This window comes from Gasterosteus aculeatus, chromosome 4 (assembly GCF_964276395.1).
Source record: "Gasterosteus aculeatus chromosome 4, fGasAcu3.hap1.1, whole genome shotgun sequence".
Classification (NCBI taxonomy): Eukaryota; Metazoa; Chordata; class Actinopteri; order Perciformes; family Gasterosteidae; genus Gasterosteus; species Gasterosteus aculeatus.
In genome coordinates this window covers 18,671,167-18,692,145 of record NC_135691.1, presented here as the reverse complement: position 1 = coordinate 18,692,145, position 20,979 = coordinate 18,671,167, and the positions used below count along the sequence as shown (strand labels likewise).

General features: G+C 44.7%; 1 protein-coding gene across 2 annotated transcripts in view; it reads right to left on the bottom strand.

Moving 5' to 3' along the window:
- The window catches only part of il1rapl2 (interleukin 1 receptor accessory protein-like 2), a 301,062-nt gene extending 293,003 nt beyond the window's left edge, over nt 1-8,059 (bottom strand). For both annotated transcript variants that reach the window (XM_040173723.2, XM_040173724.2), the window contains exon 1: nt 6,936-8,059. In XM_040173723.2, the coding sequence (XP_040029657.1) occupies nt 6,936-6,983 (48 nt within the window). In that variant the 5' untranslated portion in view covers nt 6,984-8,059. The remainder of the gene's footprint in view (nt 1-6,935) is intronic.
- Between the last annotated feature and the right edge of the window lie 12,920 nt (nt 8,060-20,979).

Below are 20,979 nucleotides of genomic sequence, written 5' to 3'. Positions count from 1 at the left end.
AGCTGCACTGTTGCTGCTGTGTACACTATTGCTCTGTTTGATCAAAATCCATAGGGATTGTCCTGTCAGACCACGTTAAGTCAACTTAGGATAGGCCACGCACACTGGTAGATGTGCTGAAGGGTGAACTGGAGAGTCACAGTGAGGAAGAATCTTATTCCATTTACATTTGGCTGCTTTAACAAAATTTGGAATTAATACTGGAATTGTAATCTTTTTAAATAAATACATGCCAACTCATAAGGGGTGAAAAAAGATGACAACGGGGGGCGGGTGTGGTGCACGCGGCTAAATGATGCCATCGCCTAATTTGCATAATTGTAATGGACGCCGTAGGATCAGCGACGGCTTTCTCCAGTCCGGCAGTGGAAACGTGTGGGTCTCCTCTCTGCTCTGACTGCAGCGGGACTGCTGCAATAACACCTTTCACCAAAAACAACAGTCACCGGGAGGGTTTGCTGTCTGCCCATTTGACTCCCCCTCTCTCTCTCCCATATAAAAATCTACTTGTTTCACGTTAATGGCGTTAATGGCCTATTTTGATTTCAAAATGGCAAATTTTGCCAAAAAGCGGCAAGTTTCAAGCTATGTAAATAACACAGCAGAATACTTCCATTGTCAGAGTCTAGACTTTAACAGCTTTACAACTAATTTTCCTTCATATCTGCAACTAATTGCTCAATGAGCAACCTCAGATGCAAGAACGGTGTTGGTGGTGTTGGAGACAATGTGGATGAGCCGATTGTTTCACCAAGTTTTAAAGTTTAAAACCGATAAAAAGCTGAATTATCGTTGGGCATCAGGTGGTGGGTTCAGAGATTACATTTTGTTCAATGTCCACTACCTTTTCTGCTCTATACACAGATGTTGTATCTACATTTACCAAAGCCTGCTTAAACGCGACATAGCAATGCTGCAAAGCGATGATGGAAAATGCTTCTGATGCTTAAATCATTTGCCCACAAATACTGCAGATGAACGCAGTATCCCTTTACAGAGATCAGTAAAGCATTCTCATTCATTCAATGTAAAATAGACAATGAAGTATGGAAAACTTTAGGCTACATTGGGAGTGATAGGTCATTATCATGGCTTTGTTCTTGTTGTCAACCCTATCCCTTTCATTGTGTGTTTTTAGTTCATGTAAGTTATATCAATTCTTCGTGGTCACCCTGAAAATGACTTATTCAGCGTTGCGTTTGTACTTGACAATGTTTTGTTGCTGGAAAAATAGGTTTGGTCAGAAAGACAAACACAAGTTTTCCAAATGACATTCCACAAATCCATGGGAGATTCCACTGGGACTCCGTTGACTTATTATAAACAGGGGACTTTTATTTGTCTTAAAGGGGAAATCTTTGTACTACCATAAGACCTTTTTATATGCGTGTACAGTAACCATTGTTAAGGTTGGGGTTAGATGTGATATCTTATTGCCCAGTGTGTGTGATTGTATGTGGATGAGCTTGCTTTGTTGAGTCTAAATGTGATGGGTTCCATCATTACCGCTGCTGTGTTTCTGTTTGACAGGGAAGCAGAATTCCCCTGCTCTCCCAGCACCACCATCCACACAGACCCACAAACGCACACGGTCAGCAAACATTGCATCAATTATCATAAGTGATAAATTAGTGTGCTATGAGATGCCAGAGTTCTGTTTAACCCCAGAAGATATCCTATTAGCGAACAAGATTGAAAGAAAGATTAGGAATTCATGTAATGTAGAGGCATAAAAACCTTTCTCTTTTCTATTTTAAAGACAACAATCTCATCATCCCAGCTCTTTATATCTATGACTTTCAGCTACTTTGTCTTTGAACTCGTTGTGCACTGGGCACTGGGCCCACTATTGTTTCAGACAGAGGAGTTTAAATGCAGCACAGAATTTAACTTGAATTTAGCTTACTTCAAAAATCCTTGAGGAGAAAAACATAATGGTATTGCTTCTTTGCCATGGTTTCATCAAATTTTTCTTCCCGGTACACAGAAGACAAATGTGGTCTCAGTCTGGGATCCAGTCTCATTAAAGCATATTGCCTCTTTTATCAAGTGACAACACGCCAGAAAGTGGCCTGAGACCAGAATGTCTTACACAAGGACGGTTAATAGCTCTATTCCAGACGCTGTGACCGGCAGGATGAGTAATGCTGCGAGGGACACTGGTGTGTCGACTTTTCAGGGTGGAGAAACAATGAACTTTGTAGCTGTAGACAAAAAACTTCCCCTATGAAAGTATGTTAGTGCTGCAGCTTGGAGGGTAGAAAATGGAAATACACTTGAAAGCAAATCACCTGCATACATGCATTACGACATAAACTTGCTTTGAGGTCACCATGAGGACTACACCAACCTTCAGCCGGATGATGTTTGATAAAACCCTCATCGTCAGCAGGCATCCACCCTGCTGATGATGAGCATGACAGTGAATCACTGAACCCTTATCAGCTGCAGGGCTCCTATCTGTGGAATGTGACCTCCGCAGAGATGAGAACTGACCTACAGGCACCAAAACAATTCCGTAACTAACACTGTGGTAATATTATCCGTCTTGGTAGTCAAGGTAGAAGCACTGAAAGTGGTTAATGACAATGACATAGGAATGGAAAAGTTAAATGAGGCACTTTCTCCCCTTTTTAGCAATTTAGATATCCACATACAATATCTAGAATGTTTATTCTGTACAAAAAGGCCTTGTAAAATGTCCATATCATTAATTGAATCCATGACTGCCTGTCTCTGTCAGACAACTGGAAAACTCCAGGTTATGGCAATGGGTGTGGTGTTGTGGTTTCGAGGCCTGAACCTAACTCTGTGACAGTTTATCTTAACCTAACTATATGCTTTTGATGCCTGGACCTAACGTTTGTTTTACAACATAAAAAGGATTAATTCAGTCCCTTGTACATGACACCAATTGACTATTTCACTGACAAAAAAAACCCTAAGAAATGTCAGTTGGGGTTTTTGTAGCTCTACTTTAAATTGAATATATCCAGCTATAAAACAACTAATGACAAAGAAAACTGATTTATTTTCTAAAGATAAATCAGTTTTCAGCTTGCCACTACTAGTCTGTCTCCATAACATGTGCTTTCTGCGTTTTTTTAGATAATCAATATGCAATTAACCAGCCGGCTGAATGTATTTCTGCTTCTTGCCAATATGCCATTGAGCAAGTTCTTTCATATGACACAAAAATAAAGACTCTTTGATCATTCTAGCATGCATGACGTTAAATTATCCCAGAGTTTCACAGAAGTGTAAGGATTACTACAATGTGTGGCATCACTTTGATCAGATTTGCTCTTTGAAATTTGATAATAAACAAGTCATAGGATCACACATGCCAGGCAGCATACGACCGATCAGAGGCTCTATTTAAAACAGAAGTCATATAATCAGAGAGCCAAAGCGAGCTTCAGGGGGCCTCAGAGACTCAGTCCTCCAAAGGAACTTGGTTTAATGAACCAGAAACAGTTGTTTTTTCATTGGCTACCACATGTTTTAGGTTGTCAATTAGTTAATTTATCATTGCCATGAAACATGAGTAAATGTTTGCTGTCAATTCCAAAAAAAACACAAAAAAAGAATGCAAAATTGGGAATCGCAAGGGTCAAATGTCTGCCTCAGAAATGGCGGCAGAGAAAACCACTTGGAGAGCGAGGTCCATCCAGGTTTTTTTTAGGCTCATTAGCAAAGCCAACCTGGTGTCGCTCCCAGAGGATAAATACCCCCTGGGCAGTGGCCTCGGACGTGCTGATACCGACACACAAGGCTCCTTCTGGCATCTTTATGCCACTCCACTGGGAATGCTACGCCACTGGGCTTCATGACGTTACGTCCTGTGTGCAAGATGTAGGGGGTCTCTGTCAGATACCTTCAAAGCCTCAGTTGGTCTTAATAATTATTACAGTTAGTTTTTCCTTCTATGTCAAAAATAAAGACTGGCTCTAAGTGGCCAAATACAAAGTCAGGATGACACTACGTTGGTTAATCACTTTGAATGCCCTCACCATTTGAAAAAGGGGCCCGTTAGGAATAATAATGATTCAGCTTCTTTAGCATATAGAAACTAACCAACTGACATGACAATGTGGATTGTCAACTTTCAGCCATAAAGAGATTTGAATGTACGCAATTCCCCAGGACAGAATCAACCAGCTAATGGATGTTGTGTGATATGAGCTAAAGCTCCAGAAGAGCCACCAAAGGTCAAGTCCCTCAGGCTTTAAAACAAAAGAAACAGTCATCAACCCTTTGCGTAGAAGTTAGTGCGCCCTGCCCATGTTGAGAAAACGGTTTGCATTTGGTTCTGAAGTTTTCATTGGGAGGTTTCTTACAGATTCCCAGTAAGAGCCCATAAACCAGACCACAGCAAGAATAATTGGTGCAAACGGGCTGAATCTACAATATCTCAAATCTACAGTCATGCAGGCTTACAGCTCTTCAATGGCACCTTCCCTCTGTCTCTCTCTCCCTTTTTCTCCCTCGCTCCCCCCGTCGGGCTCTCAACCACACTTCGCCCTCTCGTATATTTCCACCGCCTCTCCGCTCCCTGTCATCCCTTCGACAATTTATGGGTCGCTTTCTCTCCTCTCCTGCCCTCATGTCTTTAAATCTACACTCCCTTCTTTATTCATTTGACCTGCTCTCCTCCCTCCTTTTCCTTCCTCCTTCTCCTCCCCCGCTTCCTGCAACATCCCTCCCCTTCATCCTAATCGGTTCACCTCTGCGCAATCAAAGATCGGTGATGTTTCTGAAAAATGATTAAATTCAGCTTCACAACAGTTGCACTGCGAAGAGTTGTACATGGAGTGTTACTACAGATGTGGAGAAAATCCTTTTAAGTGCTTGTGTAGTGTAATATATTCACTTAATTTCACTGGCTTAACAGGGATTCAGTATATCCAAAGATCACCAAGTGACTAAATGAATTAGATGTACCATGGAGAAATTACAATAGAGAAAGATAAAGTGGCTCCCTCTGCACGAGGCTCCTCCTCTGATTTTGCTTTTTTATTCTCCTCATTTTATCCTTCTCCGACTATTTCTACCAACCTGCTTTAAATATCATCTCTTGTGTGATATTTTCACAACCACCAACCAGAACTTTTACTGATATTTAATTCTGAATGCAGGTTTTTGCATGTTTACAGTGGATATATTTTCAGTGCAGTATTTTCAATACATGGTGTAATAAAAAAAAAAGAACATACTGTCTGAGTAGACCTATATCCTCCCTCTGCTGCTTTTTTACAGCTGTGTCTTTTGTCCTCCATACCCCATAAAGAACATGCTTGCACCTGTGCAAAGTTATAAGGCTAGTGTGTCACAGTTTTTCATGATATGTCCGCTTTAATGTATCGGTGCTTCACCATCTACAAAGGATTTGAATAGTTCTTCCTCCCTCAGCCTCCTCTCTTTCTCTTTTTTTCAACTCATCTGTTCCTGCATGCCTGCTGTAACCCCCCACCACCAGCACCACTTCTCCCCCTTTCAGGTAATAGATGGTCGAAGTTGGACAGTGTGACGGAGTCGTTCTGCTGCCACTCTGTCTGCCTACTGGTCTGATCTATAGGACAAGCAGCTCCACACTATAAATCAACACACATGCGCACCTCCAGCCTCTGACGGTTGCTCTGACGATTGATGCTCACCTTGTTGCTAAACGGCCAAGTTAATTAAAGAACATGAATCCCTGCACTGTGTGTGTGTGTGTGTGTGTGTGTGTGTGTGTGTGTGTGTGTGTGTGTGTGTGTGTGTGAGAAAGAGACTCCTGCTGTGGCATTGTTGCATACACATACACAATTAGGCAACATACATCCGATCGGTCTTTGTCTCTCGCACAACCGCACACATATTATTACACTACAAACACACTTTCTGTCTTTGGCCTTGCATCCCTGCACACAATCTCTCTTTCTTTACACACACCCAGAGAGAAAGGAGAGGGAGGGGAGGAGGAAGAGAAAGCACCTGCTGGGCTGTGAAGCACTCAGACAAACAGCGTCTGTGTTTGGGAAGACTTGAACAAATGGGAAAATTATACAGTGGAACTAAAACGACACCCATTCAACAAAGGTGCTTCACCCCCAACTGGCTAAAGGGGTTCCTTGGGGTTATTTCCAGTGCAATGTATTATATACGTGTGTGTATGTGTGTGTGCATCAATGTTTTTACATGTCCACAAACATTTAACTTGCATGTTTTCAATTACAGGGTAATGGTAGCATATGGAGCATTGCTGAGCAAATCAGTCAATGTAAAAGGTGGCTTACTGTACAGGCACCCGGGGCCCTATAGGGCTCCTGGAGCAGAGTCTTTTTTTAACTGAACGCTGCACAGTTCTGGTGGAAAAGTCACTAAAACAAATACAACCAGATGTAGAGGTAAAAAAAGTACAGGAAGGATTGTCACAAGGCAGATAAGAACATATATAAACCACAAATATACATATGCTTTTGTGTGGTGCTTTTCAACTAAGAGAATAGCGGTGCCCGCGATGGCCAGCTTATAGCGCACTCGTGTTACTTCGTGCACACGCAATGCACTTTGCTGAATGAATAATGAGCAGCATATTGGCCTTACGGGAGAGGGGGGTTATGTAGTGCTGTGAATCCAATGTATTCTCGCTCATTCCTGGACGCACATACACGCACACTCATTCACTCGTGCGTAAAAACGCTCCCTCCGCTACTCGGTCTCACCTCTCGCAGAACGGACGAGGCGCGCACACACACAGTCGAGTCTCTCTCTCGCTCTCTCTCTCTCTCTCTCTCTCCTCTTCCTTCTGTCTTTCCTTCTCTTCTGCCTGGTCTCACGTGCTAGTACGTATCCACTAAACAGTCCGTGAAGTAAACTCACCTCCTACATCCGTGCACACGCGTAAAACGGAGAGTGATTTTTATTTAAATGTTTAAATTTGTTTCGCTTACCCGGTGCTTTGCAGTGACCGATTCTTGACCGGACGAAATCTGTAACATCTGCTGAAATAAATCCCACTTCTGGATCTCTCCTCGTGGGTCTCCTTCAGCCAGTTTAACCGTCTCCGAACGGACGGGCCGGATGAGTGGAGGTAAAGGAACGAGGTATACAAGACTGGAACAGGATACGTTTAACTGGCAGAAAAACAAAAATAATATAGAATCCCCCTTCCGCTCATATTAACCACAGTTACGCATCCTCTCCCATTCTTCCGCGGCTGGGGATGTTAGAAGAAGACGTAGGTGGACCTCTGCGTTCAGTCTGTCTCGGCCTCTGTCCGGCCACTGGTGTGGAAGAGTCGCTCCACTTTGCGTCGCCAAAAATAACTTACACCAATCTGTGAACCGCAGTCCCGCAAAGAGCTTGCACTATAATAGTATTTATTTAATTCTTAAAACGATTTCAAAATGAAGCCGTTGTGGCAATCATATTACTTTAAGATCCTACTTTTAGTTCGTTGTTGCAATGGCTGCTCGTTTAGTACCATGTGGTATTTCTTCAGCAGGCAAGTATACGTTCAAATCGGCTGAAGGGTCGACGCTAATTATCAGATAGTCATTCGAGCTGCAGTGCGGGGTTCCCCTTTTCAGGGTCTTAAAATCTCCCGCAAGTCCAAGTTTGCCGGTTGACACCGTCCGACAGTTAATCAGCCAATCAATCAGCTGATCGATTACAGCGACCACTCCATAACCAGGCGGAGGTCGGTGGCATAAAACGTTCCAAGTCAAAGTCTCTCTTAATTTTTGCAACGTGTCCTAATCCATTCAAAAAGACATTTCAGGAAATACGAGACCATGCGTGTTCTTTATTTGTCTTCCCCCGTCTCCTTCCTCTGTTGTCTATGGTAATTCTTTACTTTTCTCCTTCCCCAGTGAGGCGTCCCCCGGTTCAGGGGGCTTTAGCCGTTCTGATCTTCCCCTCGATGCGGGTCCAGAGCTGCACTCACCGCTTTGCCAAGATAACGCAAAAAATCCGCCTGAGACGACTTTTGGAAAACACTCTCGCAGCTCTGAACGCAGAAGGAAAAGGCGCGGAGCCTTGTGCTGCTTCTTTAGGTCCTCCACCAAAAAAGAGCGGTGGGAGAGAGAGGGGGTGAGAGAGAGAGAGGGTGAGAGGGTGAAAGAGAGAGAGGGTGAGATAGCAAGAGGAGGAGGGAAGCTAGATGAGTGGGATCTTCGTGCTTTCAGCTGCTGAGTAGACAGAGCGCTTGGGGAGAGAAGAATATAGGTATGCATGTGAACAGGAGAAGAGATGTAGAAGAGACTATGTAAAGGAGAGAGAGTCCGCTGCAGTAATTACACCTTAAAAGAGAAGCCACACTTTTGGCTCTATGGTCGATATAACTGTAAGGGAAAGATGGTATGTGCCCTTTTGTATCCCCCTTCTAGAAATAAAACCTTTCCTCTTTTTATTTGTTTCCCTCAGATACTCCACCACCTGCCCGGGGAAAGACAGATAGGAGACATGCAATCTGCCACATCTTGCAGAGGCTTTCATTCAAAGTGTCTTGAGAGAGTCCATGAGAGAACACAGAGCAGTGAGAGAGAGAGCCTGCTGTGCAAAAAAAATATTGTTCCTTTGTAGTGTTGATATTCAAACCTGCATTAATTGTCCACATGTCTGGATATCAATAAAAAGGATTTTTTGTTATGGGATATGAAAATAGATGGGACTGAGCAGGTTACTGCTTCATTCAGCGGCAAGTGAGGGGCGCTGTTCCTTCAGCACCATGAGGAGGCGCGCGCGCACACACATACACACACACACACACACACACACGCGCACATGTTATGAGTTTGAGAGGCGGCTCCTCTCCTTTTTTTTTACATTTGTGAGTGCACGCTGTCTCAGTGTGTATGTGTGTGTGCGGGTCTGTGTGTGTGTGTGTGTGTGTGTTAGAGAAAAAGAGAGAGAAAGTTCTGCAATTTTTTTTCCCTATTCTGGATCCGCCACAAGTCTTCTTTTAATTTTCATCCATAGCAATCAATGGAAATTTAAAGTGGGCTAAGCAAGAAAAGAAAGAGTTAAAGATACAAAAGAAGACATGGTTACAAAATGTGTGCGTGGGAAGGGGTGGGGGGGCACCATGTATAAGTGTTTCTGGTGTCTCAGCATGTTGAAAAGTGCTGCTCTGTTGCCCCCTCTTGGTAGTGGAGAGACATGCTTGGGGGGTGGAGGGATGGAGACTGTCTAAGGGCATGAGGATATCACTAAAAGATCTTCACATCTTGAATGTGTTCATAGAATCAATGACTTAAGCGACACCAGTTTGACTAAAACATTTTTGTTGTAATATATAAATGGTTTCAGTGACAAAGTGAAGGCACATCAATATTCCAGCGGTATTCAGTCACATGAAGCCATTGATACTGTCTGGATGAAGGTGATGCGGCCAAGGAAATTATAATTAAAGCTGCAATCAGCTGTGTAAGGCCCTTCGCACCTTTGTGCATGTGGCGAAAATGTCTGAGACCTTTGGAGCGTCCATGAGTTCATCGTTGTTAACTGCATGGAGTGACGCTGGAAATGCTTTTCAAACAGCCCACCACTTTGTCTATCCACTGTGTGGCACTAAACAACATGTATCAACATCCTTTATACTGCTCTATAAGTGTAGAGAACAGCACGTAAATGTCCTGTTAATCATTATATGTGTCGTTTAGGAGACAAAAGGTAAATTGGCCTCAGCAGAAACTCCTCAAAATGCAAAACAACAATCGCTTGACACCCTAATCAGTGAAAAATCACCATGTGCTGTTTTGACTGCTTCAGAAGAGAAGGCAAAACAGACTTAGATAAGGTTAAACCTAGCAAAGTTAGGAGGGCACACTAGCAGTTAACTTAATAGCAGAGTCTATAGCAAGAACTGGCACTAAAAAATAGCAAGAGCTTAAGCAAACCAGAAATCAAGTTAACTTAAAACAGTAGAATCAACAACAAATTTAGCAGACTAGCTTGGTTTAAAGAAAAGATACTTATAGATACCGATTTCAGGTCGCCTGGATGTCTGATGGCCTTGTAGTCGAGATACACTTCCATTCATTGTAAACGACTTTCAACCTCATTCTCATTTCATAATTTTAAAGAACTTCACTGATCTGGTTATACTCTGTGCTTAAATACAGCTGCAGGTGAAGGGACATCTAGAATCACACCTAGCACATCAGCCAGTGAAACACAGACCCAGAGACACAGAGCATGCAGCAGGTAAGTCCATTTTATAGTCTTTATTTTACACTTAAAAGCTTATACAACAATGATTTATATGCACCTAATGCCAATTTCATGTTGTTTGAATAATTGTTCACTCCATTAAACACCACTGATCTTGTTAAAAGAAAAAAATGATTTAGATGTATATACTGCCTGTAGTATTATGACTAATCTGAATAAATCTGAAAAACATCAAATGTATGTATTTGTCTTCAGGTGAAGGAGCAACAGACACAATCCGCCCGGATTCTACACTACAGGCTAATTTATCTTTTAAATCGTGTTTGTATTTATTTGGCAGGGACAGCGCAGAATATATGAACGAGGGTAACATAAAGCCTGACTCCGGCAATATTCAGCCGTTCATGAATCAGGCGATCTTTTCTGACGTTCGAGAATGATGTGTTTAGGAATTTATTATTTATTTATAGTTTTATTTTGGAGATCGACCAGGTAAAGTCTCTGAGATCGACCCGTCGATTGCTATAAAATATACACCAGAGTTGCAGTTATACTAATTGATTTTAACAAACTTATGACAGATTTTATGACTTTTATTTGTGACTTTTAATCAGGTAACTACGTCTTTGATTTTAAATATGTGTACCAGGTGTACAATTACAGCATTTTTAGTCCTTCAAAAGCACCTTTTGTCAGGACTCAAACGCAGACTTGCGGGAAACAAAAGACTTTAATAGTCACAAGGGTCAAAAAACACCGGAACCGGGGGCAAACGCACACAGGCAAGAGACTACGGCGATCCAAGACGAAAGACAATGACGCGACCAGTGACACAGGAGACACACTGCTTAAATACACAAGGGAGGTACAGGTGATTGGACACAGGTGGAAACTATTAGACGAACACAGGGGATGACGAGACAAGGCAGGAAGTGAAGTTACCCGGGGACACGAGTGGCAGAAAACTACAAAATAAGACAGGAAGTGAACCACACCGTGACAGTACCTCCCCCTCAACGGCCGACTTCCAGGCGGCTCACACTAGAGCGAAACAAGGGGAGGGGGGGAGGGAAACCCGAGACGTTGGTCGGACCACCCGGGAAACTCTGGCGGGCGGCCCGGCGGGCAACCAGACGAGCGGGGAGCCTCTGGGGGTCGGCCCGGCGGGCGGTCCTTTCGCCGGCTCCGGAGCGGTGACCACAAGGCACGGAACGTCTCAGGAATGGCAGGCTCTGAGAAACGGGAAACCTCCGGGGTAGTCGGCGGCGGCTCGGGGAAACGGGAAACCTCCGGGGTAGTTGGCGGCGGCTCGGGGAAACGGGAAACCTCCGGGGTAGTTGGCGGCGGCGGCTCGGGGAAACGGGAAACCTCCGGGGCGGCGGCGGCTCGGGGACACGGGAAACCTCCGGGGCGGCGGCGGCTCGGGGACACGGGAAACCTCCGGGGCGGCGGCGGCTCGGGGACACGGGAAACCTCCGGGGTAGTCGGCGGCTCGGGGACACGGGAAACCTCCGGGGTAGTCGGCGGCTCGGGGACACGGGAAACCTCCGGGGTAGTCGGCGGCTCGGGGACACGGGAAACCTCCGGGGTAGTCGGCGGCGGCGGCTCGGGGACACGGGAAACCTCCGGGGTAGTCGGCGGCTCGGGGACACGGGAAACCTCCGGGGTAGTCGTCGGCGGCGGCTCGGGGACACGGGAAACCTCCGGGGTAGTCGTCGGCGGCGGCTCGGGGACACGGGAAACCTCCGGGGTAGTCGTCGTCGGCGGCTCGGGGACACGGGAAACCTCCGGGGTAGTCGGCGGCGGCGGCTCGGGGACACGGGAAACCTCCGGGGTAGTCGGCGGCGGCGGCTCGGGGACACGGGAAACCTCCGGGGTAGTCGTCGGCGGCGGCTCGGGGACACGGGAAACCTCCGGGGTAGTCGTCGGCGGCGGCTCGGGGACACGGGAAACCTCCGGGGTAGTCGGCGGCGGCGGCTCGGGGACACGGGAAACCTCCGGGGTAGTCGGCGGCGGCGGCTCGGGGACACGGAACACCTCCGTAGTCGGCGGCGGCGGCACGGAACACCTCCGTAGTCGGCGGCGGCGGCACGGAACACCTCCGTAGTCGGCGGCGGCGGCTCGGGGACACGGAACACCTCCGTAGTCGGCGGCGGCGGCTCGGGGACACGGAACACCTCCGTAGTCGGCGGCTCCAGCTCGGGGACACGGAACACCTCCGTAGTCGGCTCCAGCTCGGGGACACGGAACACCTCCGTAGTCGGCTCCAGCTCGGGGACACGGAACACCTCCGCAGTCGGCTCCAGCTCGGGGACACGGAACACCTCCGCAGTCGGCGGCGGCTCAGCCCCCCCCATAACCCACCCCGTAGCCCCCCCCTCAAGGGCCGGATCCCAGACGGCCCTCAAATCACCAACGGGAGGGTGGGAGAGGACCATGGGATGGGAGGGAGGGAGCCTGAGTCTCGGAGCGGGGACTGGCCGAGTTGGGGGCATGGAGCGTGGGGCCGGTACTGGCCGAGTTGGGGGCATGGAGCGTGGGGCCGGTACTGGTCGGGTCGGGGGCATGGAGCGTGGGGCCGGTACTGGTCGGGTCGGGGGCATGGAGCGTGGGGCCGGTACTGGTCGGGTCGGGGGCATGGAGCGTGGGGCCGGTACTGGTCGGGTCGGGGGCATGGAACGTGGCGCTGGAACTGGTCGGGTCGGGGGCATGGAACGTGGTGCTGGTACCGGGGGCATGGATCGTGGCGCTGGCTCGGGGGTCGGGGGCATGGCTGAGAGTCTCGGAGCGGGAGATCGCTGCGGCGGCCCAGCGGGAACGCGAGAACGCTGCGGCGGCCCAGCGGGAACGGGAGAACGCTGCGGCGGCCCAGCGGGAACGGGAGAACGCTGCGGCGGCCCAGCGGGAACGGGAGATCGGGAGATATTTTCTTAGTCCATTTCTGATTCTTCCATTTCTGTATTTCCACCAATTTCTTGTAATTTATTTAAGCTTTTCTCAACTATATTTTCAGCAAATCTATTGAAGTTGTCTGTATTTTCATCAATATTTCGATATGCTTTCTTCTATATATATAATATATATATATAGATATATTATATATCTATATATATAATCTATATTTCTTTATTTTCAGCAATTTCAAATTAATTTCAGCTTTTCTAATATCTGTAATTTCAGCAAATGTATTAAAATTCTTTTCAACGTTCTGTAATTTCAACTGTTTTTAAAAATTCATTTCAGCTTTCAGCTTTTTGCATTCCAATGTATTTTAAGCAGGAAATGCATTTTCTAGTTAGAAATTGAACTGTCTTCGGGCCTCGAGGTGTCATCAAACAAGTGAAAATTTGGAAAGGGTCTGATCATGTGGCGTTGAATTACGTCAACTTCGCCAATCCTCTGACTCACTTCCCTTCAACAAATACTTTCTTCACAGTCAGGACGTCGTAAGTCTTTTCTGACAAGCTGCTCCACGCTCATATGGTTCAATATTTTTCAAATCTTGATGATTTTTCACTGCAAAGGTCTCAGGATCTCAAAAATTAACATGCAGATTTCAAACAAATCAGGTTTAATCTCTACATTTTCAACACAACGAATGAACATATTTCTGATATTGAGTGATTAACAGCAGCATCTCCTACTGTTAACAACCTATTTAAAAATGGAGTTAGGGGATGTGGTGTGGATATATGCCTACCCTACACAAGGGTTAGGGTTAGGGTCCCTAATCCCATTTGATTGTAAGACAACCCCAAAGAGAAGCACTTATGAACCAAATCATCACCAGTGGCTCTATTTGAAGTTATCTGAGAGTGTTGCTCAAAAAGCATGTCTTCTTCTTCCATGCTGTAATTGTTGTCACTTGAAACTGCTGCCTGTTGAAGAACGCACAACCAAGACAACCCCAAAGAGAAGCACTTATGAACTGAAGAATCATCAGTGTCTCAGTTTGAGGTTATCTGAATTGGATTCCATTGATATCTACCTTTAGTTTTGGTGCGTAGTATTTGTCAGGATCAACCGCCCCAACAAGTAGCACTTTACTGAATTCAAACACAAGCAAATGCTCAAGTTGAGGCAACATTAAAGACTTCCAGTGAGCAGCCATGAGTTCACCTGGAGTGCAGCTTGATCCCTCGTCGCATCCTCTGTGTTGTGTCCTCGAAGCCGGGGAAGATGTGTTTCTTGCACCGATTTACCCTTCTTAAATACTGAATCCAGCCAAGTCACATGCACTCCACCTACTTTTTGATGGAGTTTCAATGGTCTGGACCGTGTAGTAAACAATGGAGTAATGAAGAGACAACCATCATCTTAGATGAATAGTACTATTAGCATTCGATAAGTGGTCAATAACAGAGCAAACGTTCTTCTTTGTGCAACTCGTTGCTACTTGGGGGCCATCAGTTGCAGCTCGATCAGCAGTACTTGTTCAATACAAACTCTGGAAGGCACATTCTACCATGAGGCCCCTAGGTGACTTCTAAAGTAAAAGACAAGGGATCTGAACATGAATCCAATGCAGAATTGGGGCCAAAAACATTAGTGTTAGTGCAACTCACAAGACATTTTAAACGAAGTACACCTCCCAGACACAAGAGTGAGAGATCAGCAAAATTACCCCAACAAAAAGCACTTACTGTATTGAGAACCAAAGTCAGTGTTTTTGTAAGGGTAACCATGAAGACCAAATCAGGACATGATGGAGAACAGACTAAAATGGTTGTGCCTACCCTACAAAAGTTTTCAAATGGCATACACCTTACACAGTGGAAGTTGCAGAGATCAGCAAAACTACCCCAACAAAAAGCACTTACTGTATTGAGAACCAAAGTCAGTGTTTTTGTAAGGGTAATCCTAATGGCCAAATCTGGAGGAGAAATGCACTCAATCCCATTTGATTGTAACCGCTAAGACAACCCCAAAGAGAAGCACTTATGAACCAAATCATCACCAGTGGCTCTATTTGAAGTTATCTGAGAGTGTTGCTCAAAAAGCATGTCTTCTTCTTCCATGCTGTAATTGTTGTCACTTGAAACTGCTGCCTGTTGAAGAACGCACAACCAAGACAACCCCAAAGAGAAGCACTTATGAACTGAAGAATCATCAGTGTCTCAGTTTGAGGTTATCTGAATTGGATTCCATTCATATCTACCTTTAGTTTTGGTGCGTAGTATTTGTCAGGATCAACCGCCCCAACAAGTAGCACTTTACTGAATTCAAACACAAGCAAATGCTCAAGTTGAGGCAACATTAAAGACTTCCAGTGAGCAGCCATGAGTTCACCTGGAGTGCAGCTTGATCCCTCGTCGCATCCTCTGTGTTGTGTCCTCGAAGCCGGGGAAGATGTGTTTCTTGCACCGATTTACCCTTCTTAAATACTGAATCCAGCCAAGTCACATGCACTCCACCTACTTTTTGATGGAGTTTCAATGGTCTGGACCGTGTAGTAAACAATGGAGTAATGAAGAGACAACCATCATCTTAGATGAATAGTACTATTAGCATTCGATAAGTGGTCAATAACAGAGCAAACGTTCTTCTTTGTGCAACTCGTTGCTACTTGGGGGCCATCAGTTGCAGCTCGATCAGCAGTACTTGTTCAATACAAACTCTGGAAGGCACATTCTACCATGAGGCCCCTAGGTGACTTCTAAAGTAAAAGACAAGGGATCTGAACATGAATCCAATGCAGAATTGGGGCCAAAAACATTAGTGTTAGTGCAACTCACAAGACATTTTAAACGAAGTACACCTCCCAGACACAAGAGTGAGAGATCAGCAAAATTACCCCAACAAAAAGCACTTACTGTATTGAGAACCAAAGTCAGTGTTTTTGTAAGGGTAACCATGAAGACCAAATCAGGACATGATGGAGAACAGACTAAAATGGTTGTGCCTACCCTACAAAAGTTTTCAAATGGCATACACCTTACACAGTGGAAGTTGCAGAGATCAGCAAAACTACCCCAACAAAAAGCACTTACTCTATTGAGAACCAAAGTCAGTGTTTTTGTAAGGGTAATCCTAATGGCCAAATCTGGAGGAGAAATGCACTCAATCCCATTTGATTGTAACCGCTAAGACAACCCCAAAGAGAAGCACTTATGAACCAAATCATCACCAGTGGCTCTATTTGAAGTTATCTGAGAGTGTTGCTCAAAAAGCATGTCTTCTTCTTCCATGCTGTAATTGTTGTCACTTGAAACTGCTGCCTGTTGAAGAACGCACAACCAAGACAACCCCAAAGAGAAGCACTTATGAACTGAAGAATCATCAGTGTCTCAGTTTGAGGTTATCTGAATTGGATTCCATTCATATCTACCTTTAGTTTTGGTGCGTAGTATTTGTCAGGATCAACCGCCCCAACAAGTAGCACTTTACTGAATTCAAACACAAGCAAATGCTCAAGTTGAGGCAACATTAAAGACTTCCAGTGAGCAGCCATGAGTTCACCTGGAGTGCAGCTTGATCCCTCGTCGCATCCTCTGTGTTGTGTCCTCGAAGCCGGGGAAGATGTGTTTCTTGCACCGATTTACCCTTCTTAAATACTGAATCCAGCCAAGTCACATGCACTCCACCTACTTTTTGATGGAGTTTCAATGGTCTAGACCGTGTAAGTAAACAATGGAGTAATGAAGAGACAACCATCATCTTAGATGAATAGTACTATTAGCATTCGATAAGTGGTCAATAACAGAGCAAACGTTCTTCTTTGTGCAACTCGATGCTACTTGGTGGCCATCAGTTGCAGCTCGATCAGCAGTACTTGTTCAATACAAACTCTGGAAGGCACATTCTACCATGAGGCCCCTAGGTGACTTCTAAAGTAAAAGACAAGGGATCTGAACATGAATCCAATGCAGAATTGGGGCCAAAAACATTAGTGTTAGTGCAACTCACAAGACATTTTAAACGAAGTACACCTCCCAGACACAAGAGTGAGAGATCAGCAAAACTACCCCAACAAAAAGCACTTACTGTATTGAGAACCAAAGTCAGTGTTTTTGTAAGGGTAACCATGAAGACCAAATCAGGACATGATGGAGAACAGACTAAAATGGTTGTGCCTACCCCACACAAGTTTTCAAATGGCATACACATAACACAGTGGAAGTTGCAGAGATCAGCAAAACTACCCCAACAAAAAGCACTTACTGTATTGAGAACCAAAGTCAGTGTTTTTGTAAGGGTAATCCTAATGGCCAAATCTGGATGAGAAATGCACTCAATCCCATTTGATTGTAACCGCTAAAACAACCCCAAAGAGAAGCACTTATGAACCAAATCATCACCAGTGGCTCTATTTGAAGTTATCTGAGAGTGTTGCTCAAAAAGCATGTCTTCTTCTTCCATGCTGTAATTGTTGTCACTTGAAACTGCTGCCTGTTGAAGAACGCACAACCAAGACAACCCCAAAGAGAAGCACTTATGAACTGAAGAATCATCAGTGTCTCATTTTGAGGTTATCTGAATTGCATTCCATTAATATCTACCTTTAGTTTTGGTGCGTAGTATTTGTCAGGATCAACCGCCCCAACAAGTAGCACTTTACTGAATTCAAACACAAGCGAATGCTCAAGTTGAGGCAACATTAAAGACTTCCAGTGAGCAGCCATGAGTTCGCCTGTAGTGCGGCTTGATCCCTCGTCGCATCCTCTGTGTTGTGTCCTCGAAGCCGGGGAAGATGTGTTTCTTGCACAGATTTACCCTTCTTAAATACTGAATCCAGCCAAGTCACATGCACTCCACCTACTTTTTGATGGAGTTTCAATGGTCTAGACCGTGTAAGTAAACAATGGAGTAATGAAGAGACAACCATCATCTTAGATGAATAGTACTATTAGCATTCGATAAGTGGTCAATAACAGAGCAAACGTTCTTCTTTGTGCAACTCATTGCTACTTGGTGGCCATCAGTTGCAGCTCGATCAGCAGTACTTGTTCAATACAAACTCTGGAAGGCACATTCTACCATGAGGCCCCTAGGTGACTTCTAAAGTAAAAGACAAGGGATGTGAACATGAATCCAATGCAGAATTGGGGCAAAAAACATTAGTGTTAGTGCAACTCACAAGACATTTTAAACGAAGTACACCTCCCAGACACAAGAATGAGAGATCAGCAAAACTACCCCAACAAAAAGCACTTACTGTATTGAGAACCAAAGTCAGTGTTTTTGTAAGGGTAACCATGAAGACCAAATCAGGACATGATGGAGAACAGACTAAAATGGTTGTGCCTACCCTACAAAAGTTTTCAAATGGCATACACCTTACACAGTGGAAGTTGCAGAGATCAGCAAAACTACCCCAACAAAAAGCACTTACTGTATTGAGAACCAAAGTCAGTGTTTTTGTAAGGGTAATCCTAATGGCCAAATCTGGAGGAGAAATGCACTTCATTCAATCCCATTTGATTGTAACCGCTAAGACAACCCCAAAGAGAAGCACTTATGAACCAAATCATCACCAGTGGCTCTATTTGAAGTTATCTGAGAGTGTTGCTCAAAAAGCATGTCTTCTTCTTCCATGCTGTAATTGTTGTCACTTGAAACTGCTGCCTGTTGAAGAACGCACAACCAAGACAACCCCAAAGAGAAGCACTTATGAACTGAAGAATCATCAGTGTCTCAGTTTGAGGTTATCTGAATTGCATTCCATTGATATCTACCTTTAGTTTTGGTGCGTAGTATTTGTCAGGATCAACCGCCCCAACAAGTAGCACTTTACTGAATTCAAACACAAGCAAATGCTCAAGTTGAGGCAACATTAAAGACTTCCAGTGAGCAGCCATGAGTTCACCTGTAGTGCAGCTTGATCCCTCGTCGCATCCTCTGTGTTGTGTCCTCGAAGCCGGGGAAGATGTGTTTCTTGCACCGATTTACCCTTCTTAAATACTGAATCCAGCCAAGTCACATGCACTCCACCTACTTTTTGATGGAGTTTCAATGGTCTAGACCGTGTAAGTAAACAATGGAGTAATGAAGAGACAACCATCATCTTAGATGAATAGTACTATTAGCATTCGATAAGTGGTCAATAACAGAGCAAACGTTCTTCTTTGTGCAACTCGTTGCTACTTGGTGGCCATCAGTTGCAGCTCGATCAGCAGTACTTGTTCAATACAAACTCTGGAAGGCACATTCTACCATGAGGCCCCTAGGTGACTTCTAAAGTAAAAGACAAGGGATCTGAACATGAATCCAATGCAGAATTGGGGCCAAAAACATTAGTGTTAGTGCAACTCACAAGACATTTTAAACGAAGTACACCTCCCAGACGCAAGAGTGAGAGATCAGCAAAACTACCCCAACAAAAAGCACTTACTGTATTGAGAACCAAAGTCAGTGTTTTTGTAAGGGTAACCATGAAGACCAAATCAGGACATGATGGAGAACAGACTAAAATGGTTGTGCCTACCCTACAAAAGTTTTCAAATGGCATACACCTTACACAGTGGAAGTTGCAGAGATCAGCAAAACTACCCCAACAAAAAGCACTTACTGTATTGAGAACCAAAGTCAGTGTTTTTGTAAGGGTAATCCTAATGGCCAAATCTGGAGGAGAAATGCACTCAATCCCATTTGATTGTAACCGCTAAGACAACCCCAAAGAGAAGCACTTATGAACCAAATCATCACCAGTGGCTCTATTTGAAGTTATCTGAGAGTGTTGCTCAAAAAGCATGTCTTCTTCTTCCATGCTGTAATTGTTGTCACTTGAAACTGCTGCCTGTTGAAGAACGCACAACCAAGACAACCCCAAAGAGAAGCACTTATGAACTGAAGAATCATCAGTGTCTCAGTTTGAGGTTATCTGAATTGGATTCCATTCATATCTACCTTTAGTTTTGGTGCGTAGTATTTGTCAGGATCAACCGCCCCAACAAGTAGCACTTTACTGAATTCAAACACAAGCAAATGCTCAAGTTGAGGCAACATTAAAGACTTCCAGTGAGCAGCCATGAGTTCACCTGGAGTGCAGCTTGATCCCTCGTCGCATCCTCTGTGTTGTGTCCTCGAAGCCGGGGAAGATGTGTTTCTTGCACCGATTTACCCTTCTTAAATACTGAATCCAGCCAAGTCACATGCACTCCACCTACTTTTTGATGGAGTTTCAATGGTCTGGACCGTGTAGTAAACAATGGAGTAATGAAGAGACAACCATCATCTTAGATGAATAGTACTATTAGCATTCGATAAGTGGTCAATAACAGAGCAAACGTTCTTCTTTGTGCAACTCGTTGCTACTTGGGGGCCATCAGTTGCAGCTCGATCAGCAGTACTTGTTCAATACAAACTCTGGAAGGCACATTCTACCATGAGGCCCCTAGGTGACTTCTAAAGTAAAAGACAAGGGATCTGAACATGAATCCAATGCAGAATTGGGGCCAAAAACATTAGTGTTAGTGCAACTCACAAGACATTTTAAACGAAGTACACCTCCCAGACACAAGAGTGAGAGATCAGCAAAATTACCCCAACAAAAAGCACTTACTGTATTGAGAACCAAAGTCAGTGTTTTTGTAAGGGTAACCATGAAGACCAAATCAGGACATGATGGAGAACAGACTAAAATGGTTGTGCCTACCCTACAAAAGTTTTCAAATGGCATACACCTTACACAGTGGAAGTTGCAGAGATCAGCAAAACTACCCCAACAAAAAGCACTTACTCTATTGAGAACCAAAGTCAGTGTTTTTGTAAGGGTAATCCTAATGGCCAAATCTGGAGGAGAAATGCACTCAATCCCATTTGATTGTAACCGCTAAGACAACCCCAAAGAGAAGCACTTATGAACCAAATCATCACCAGTGG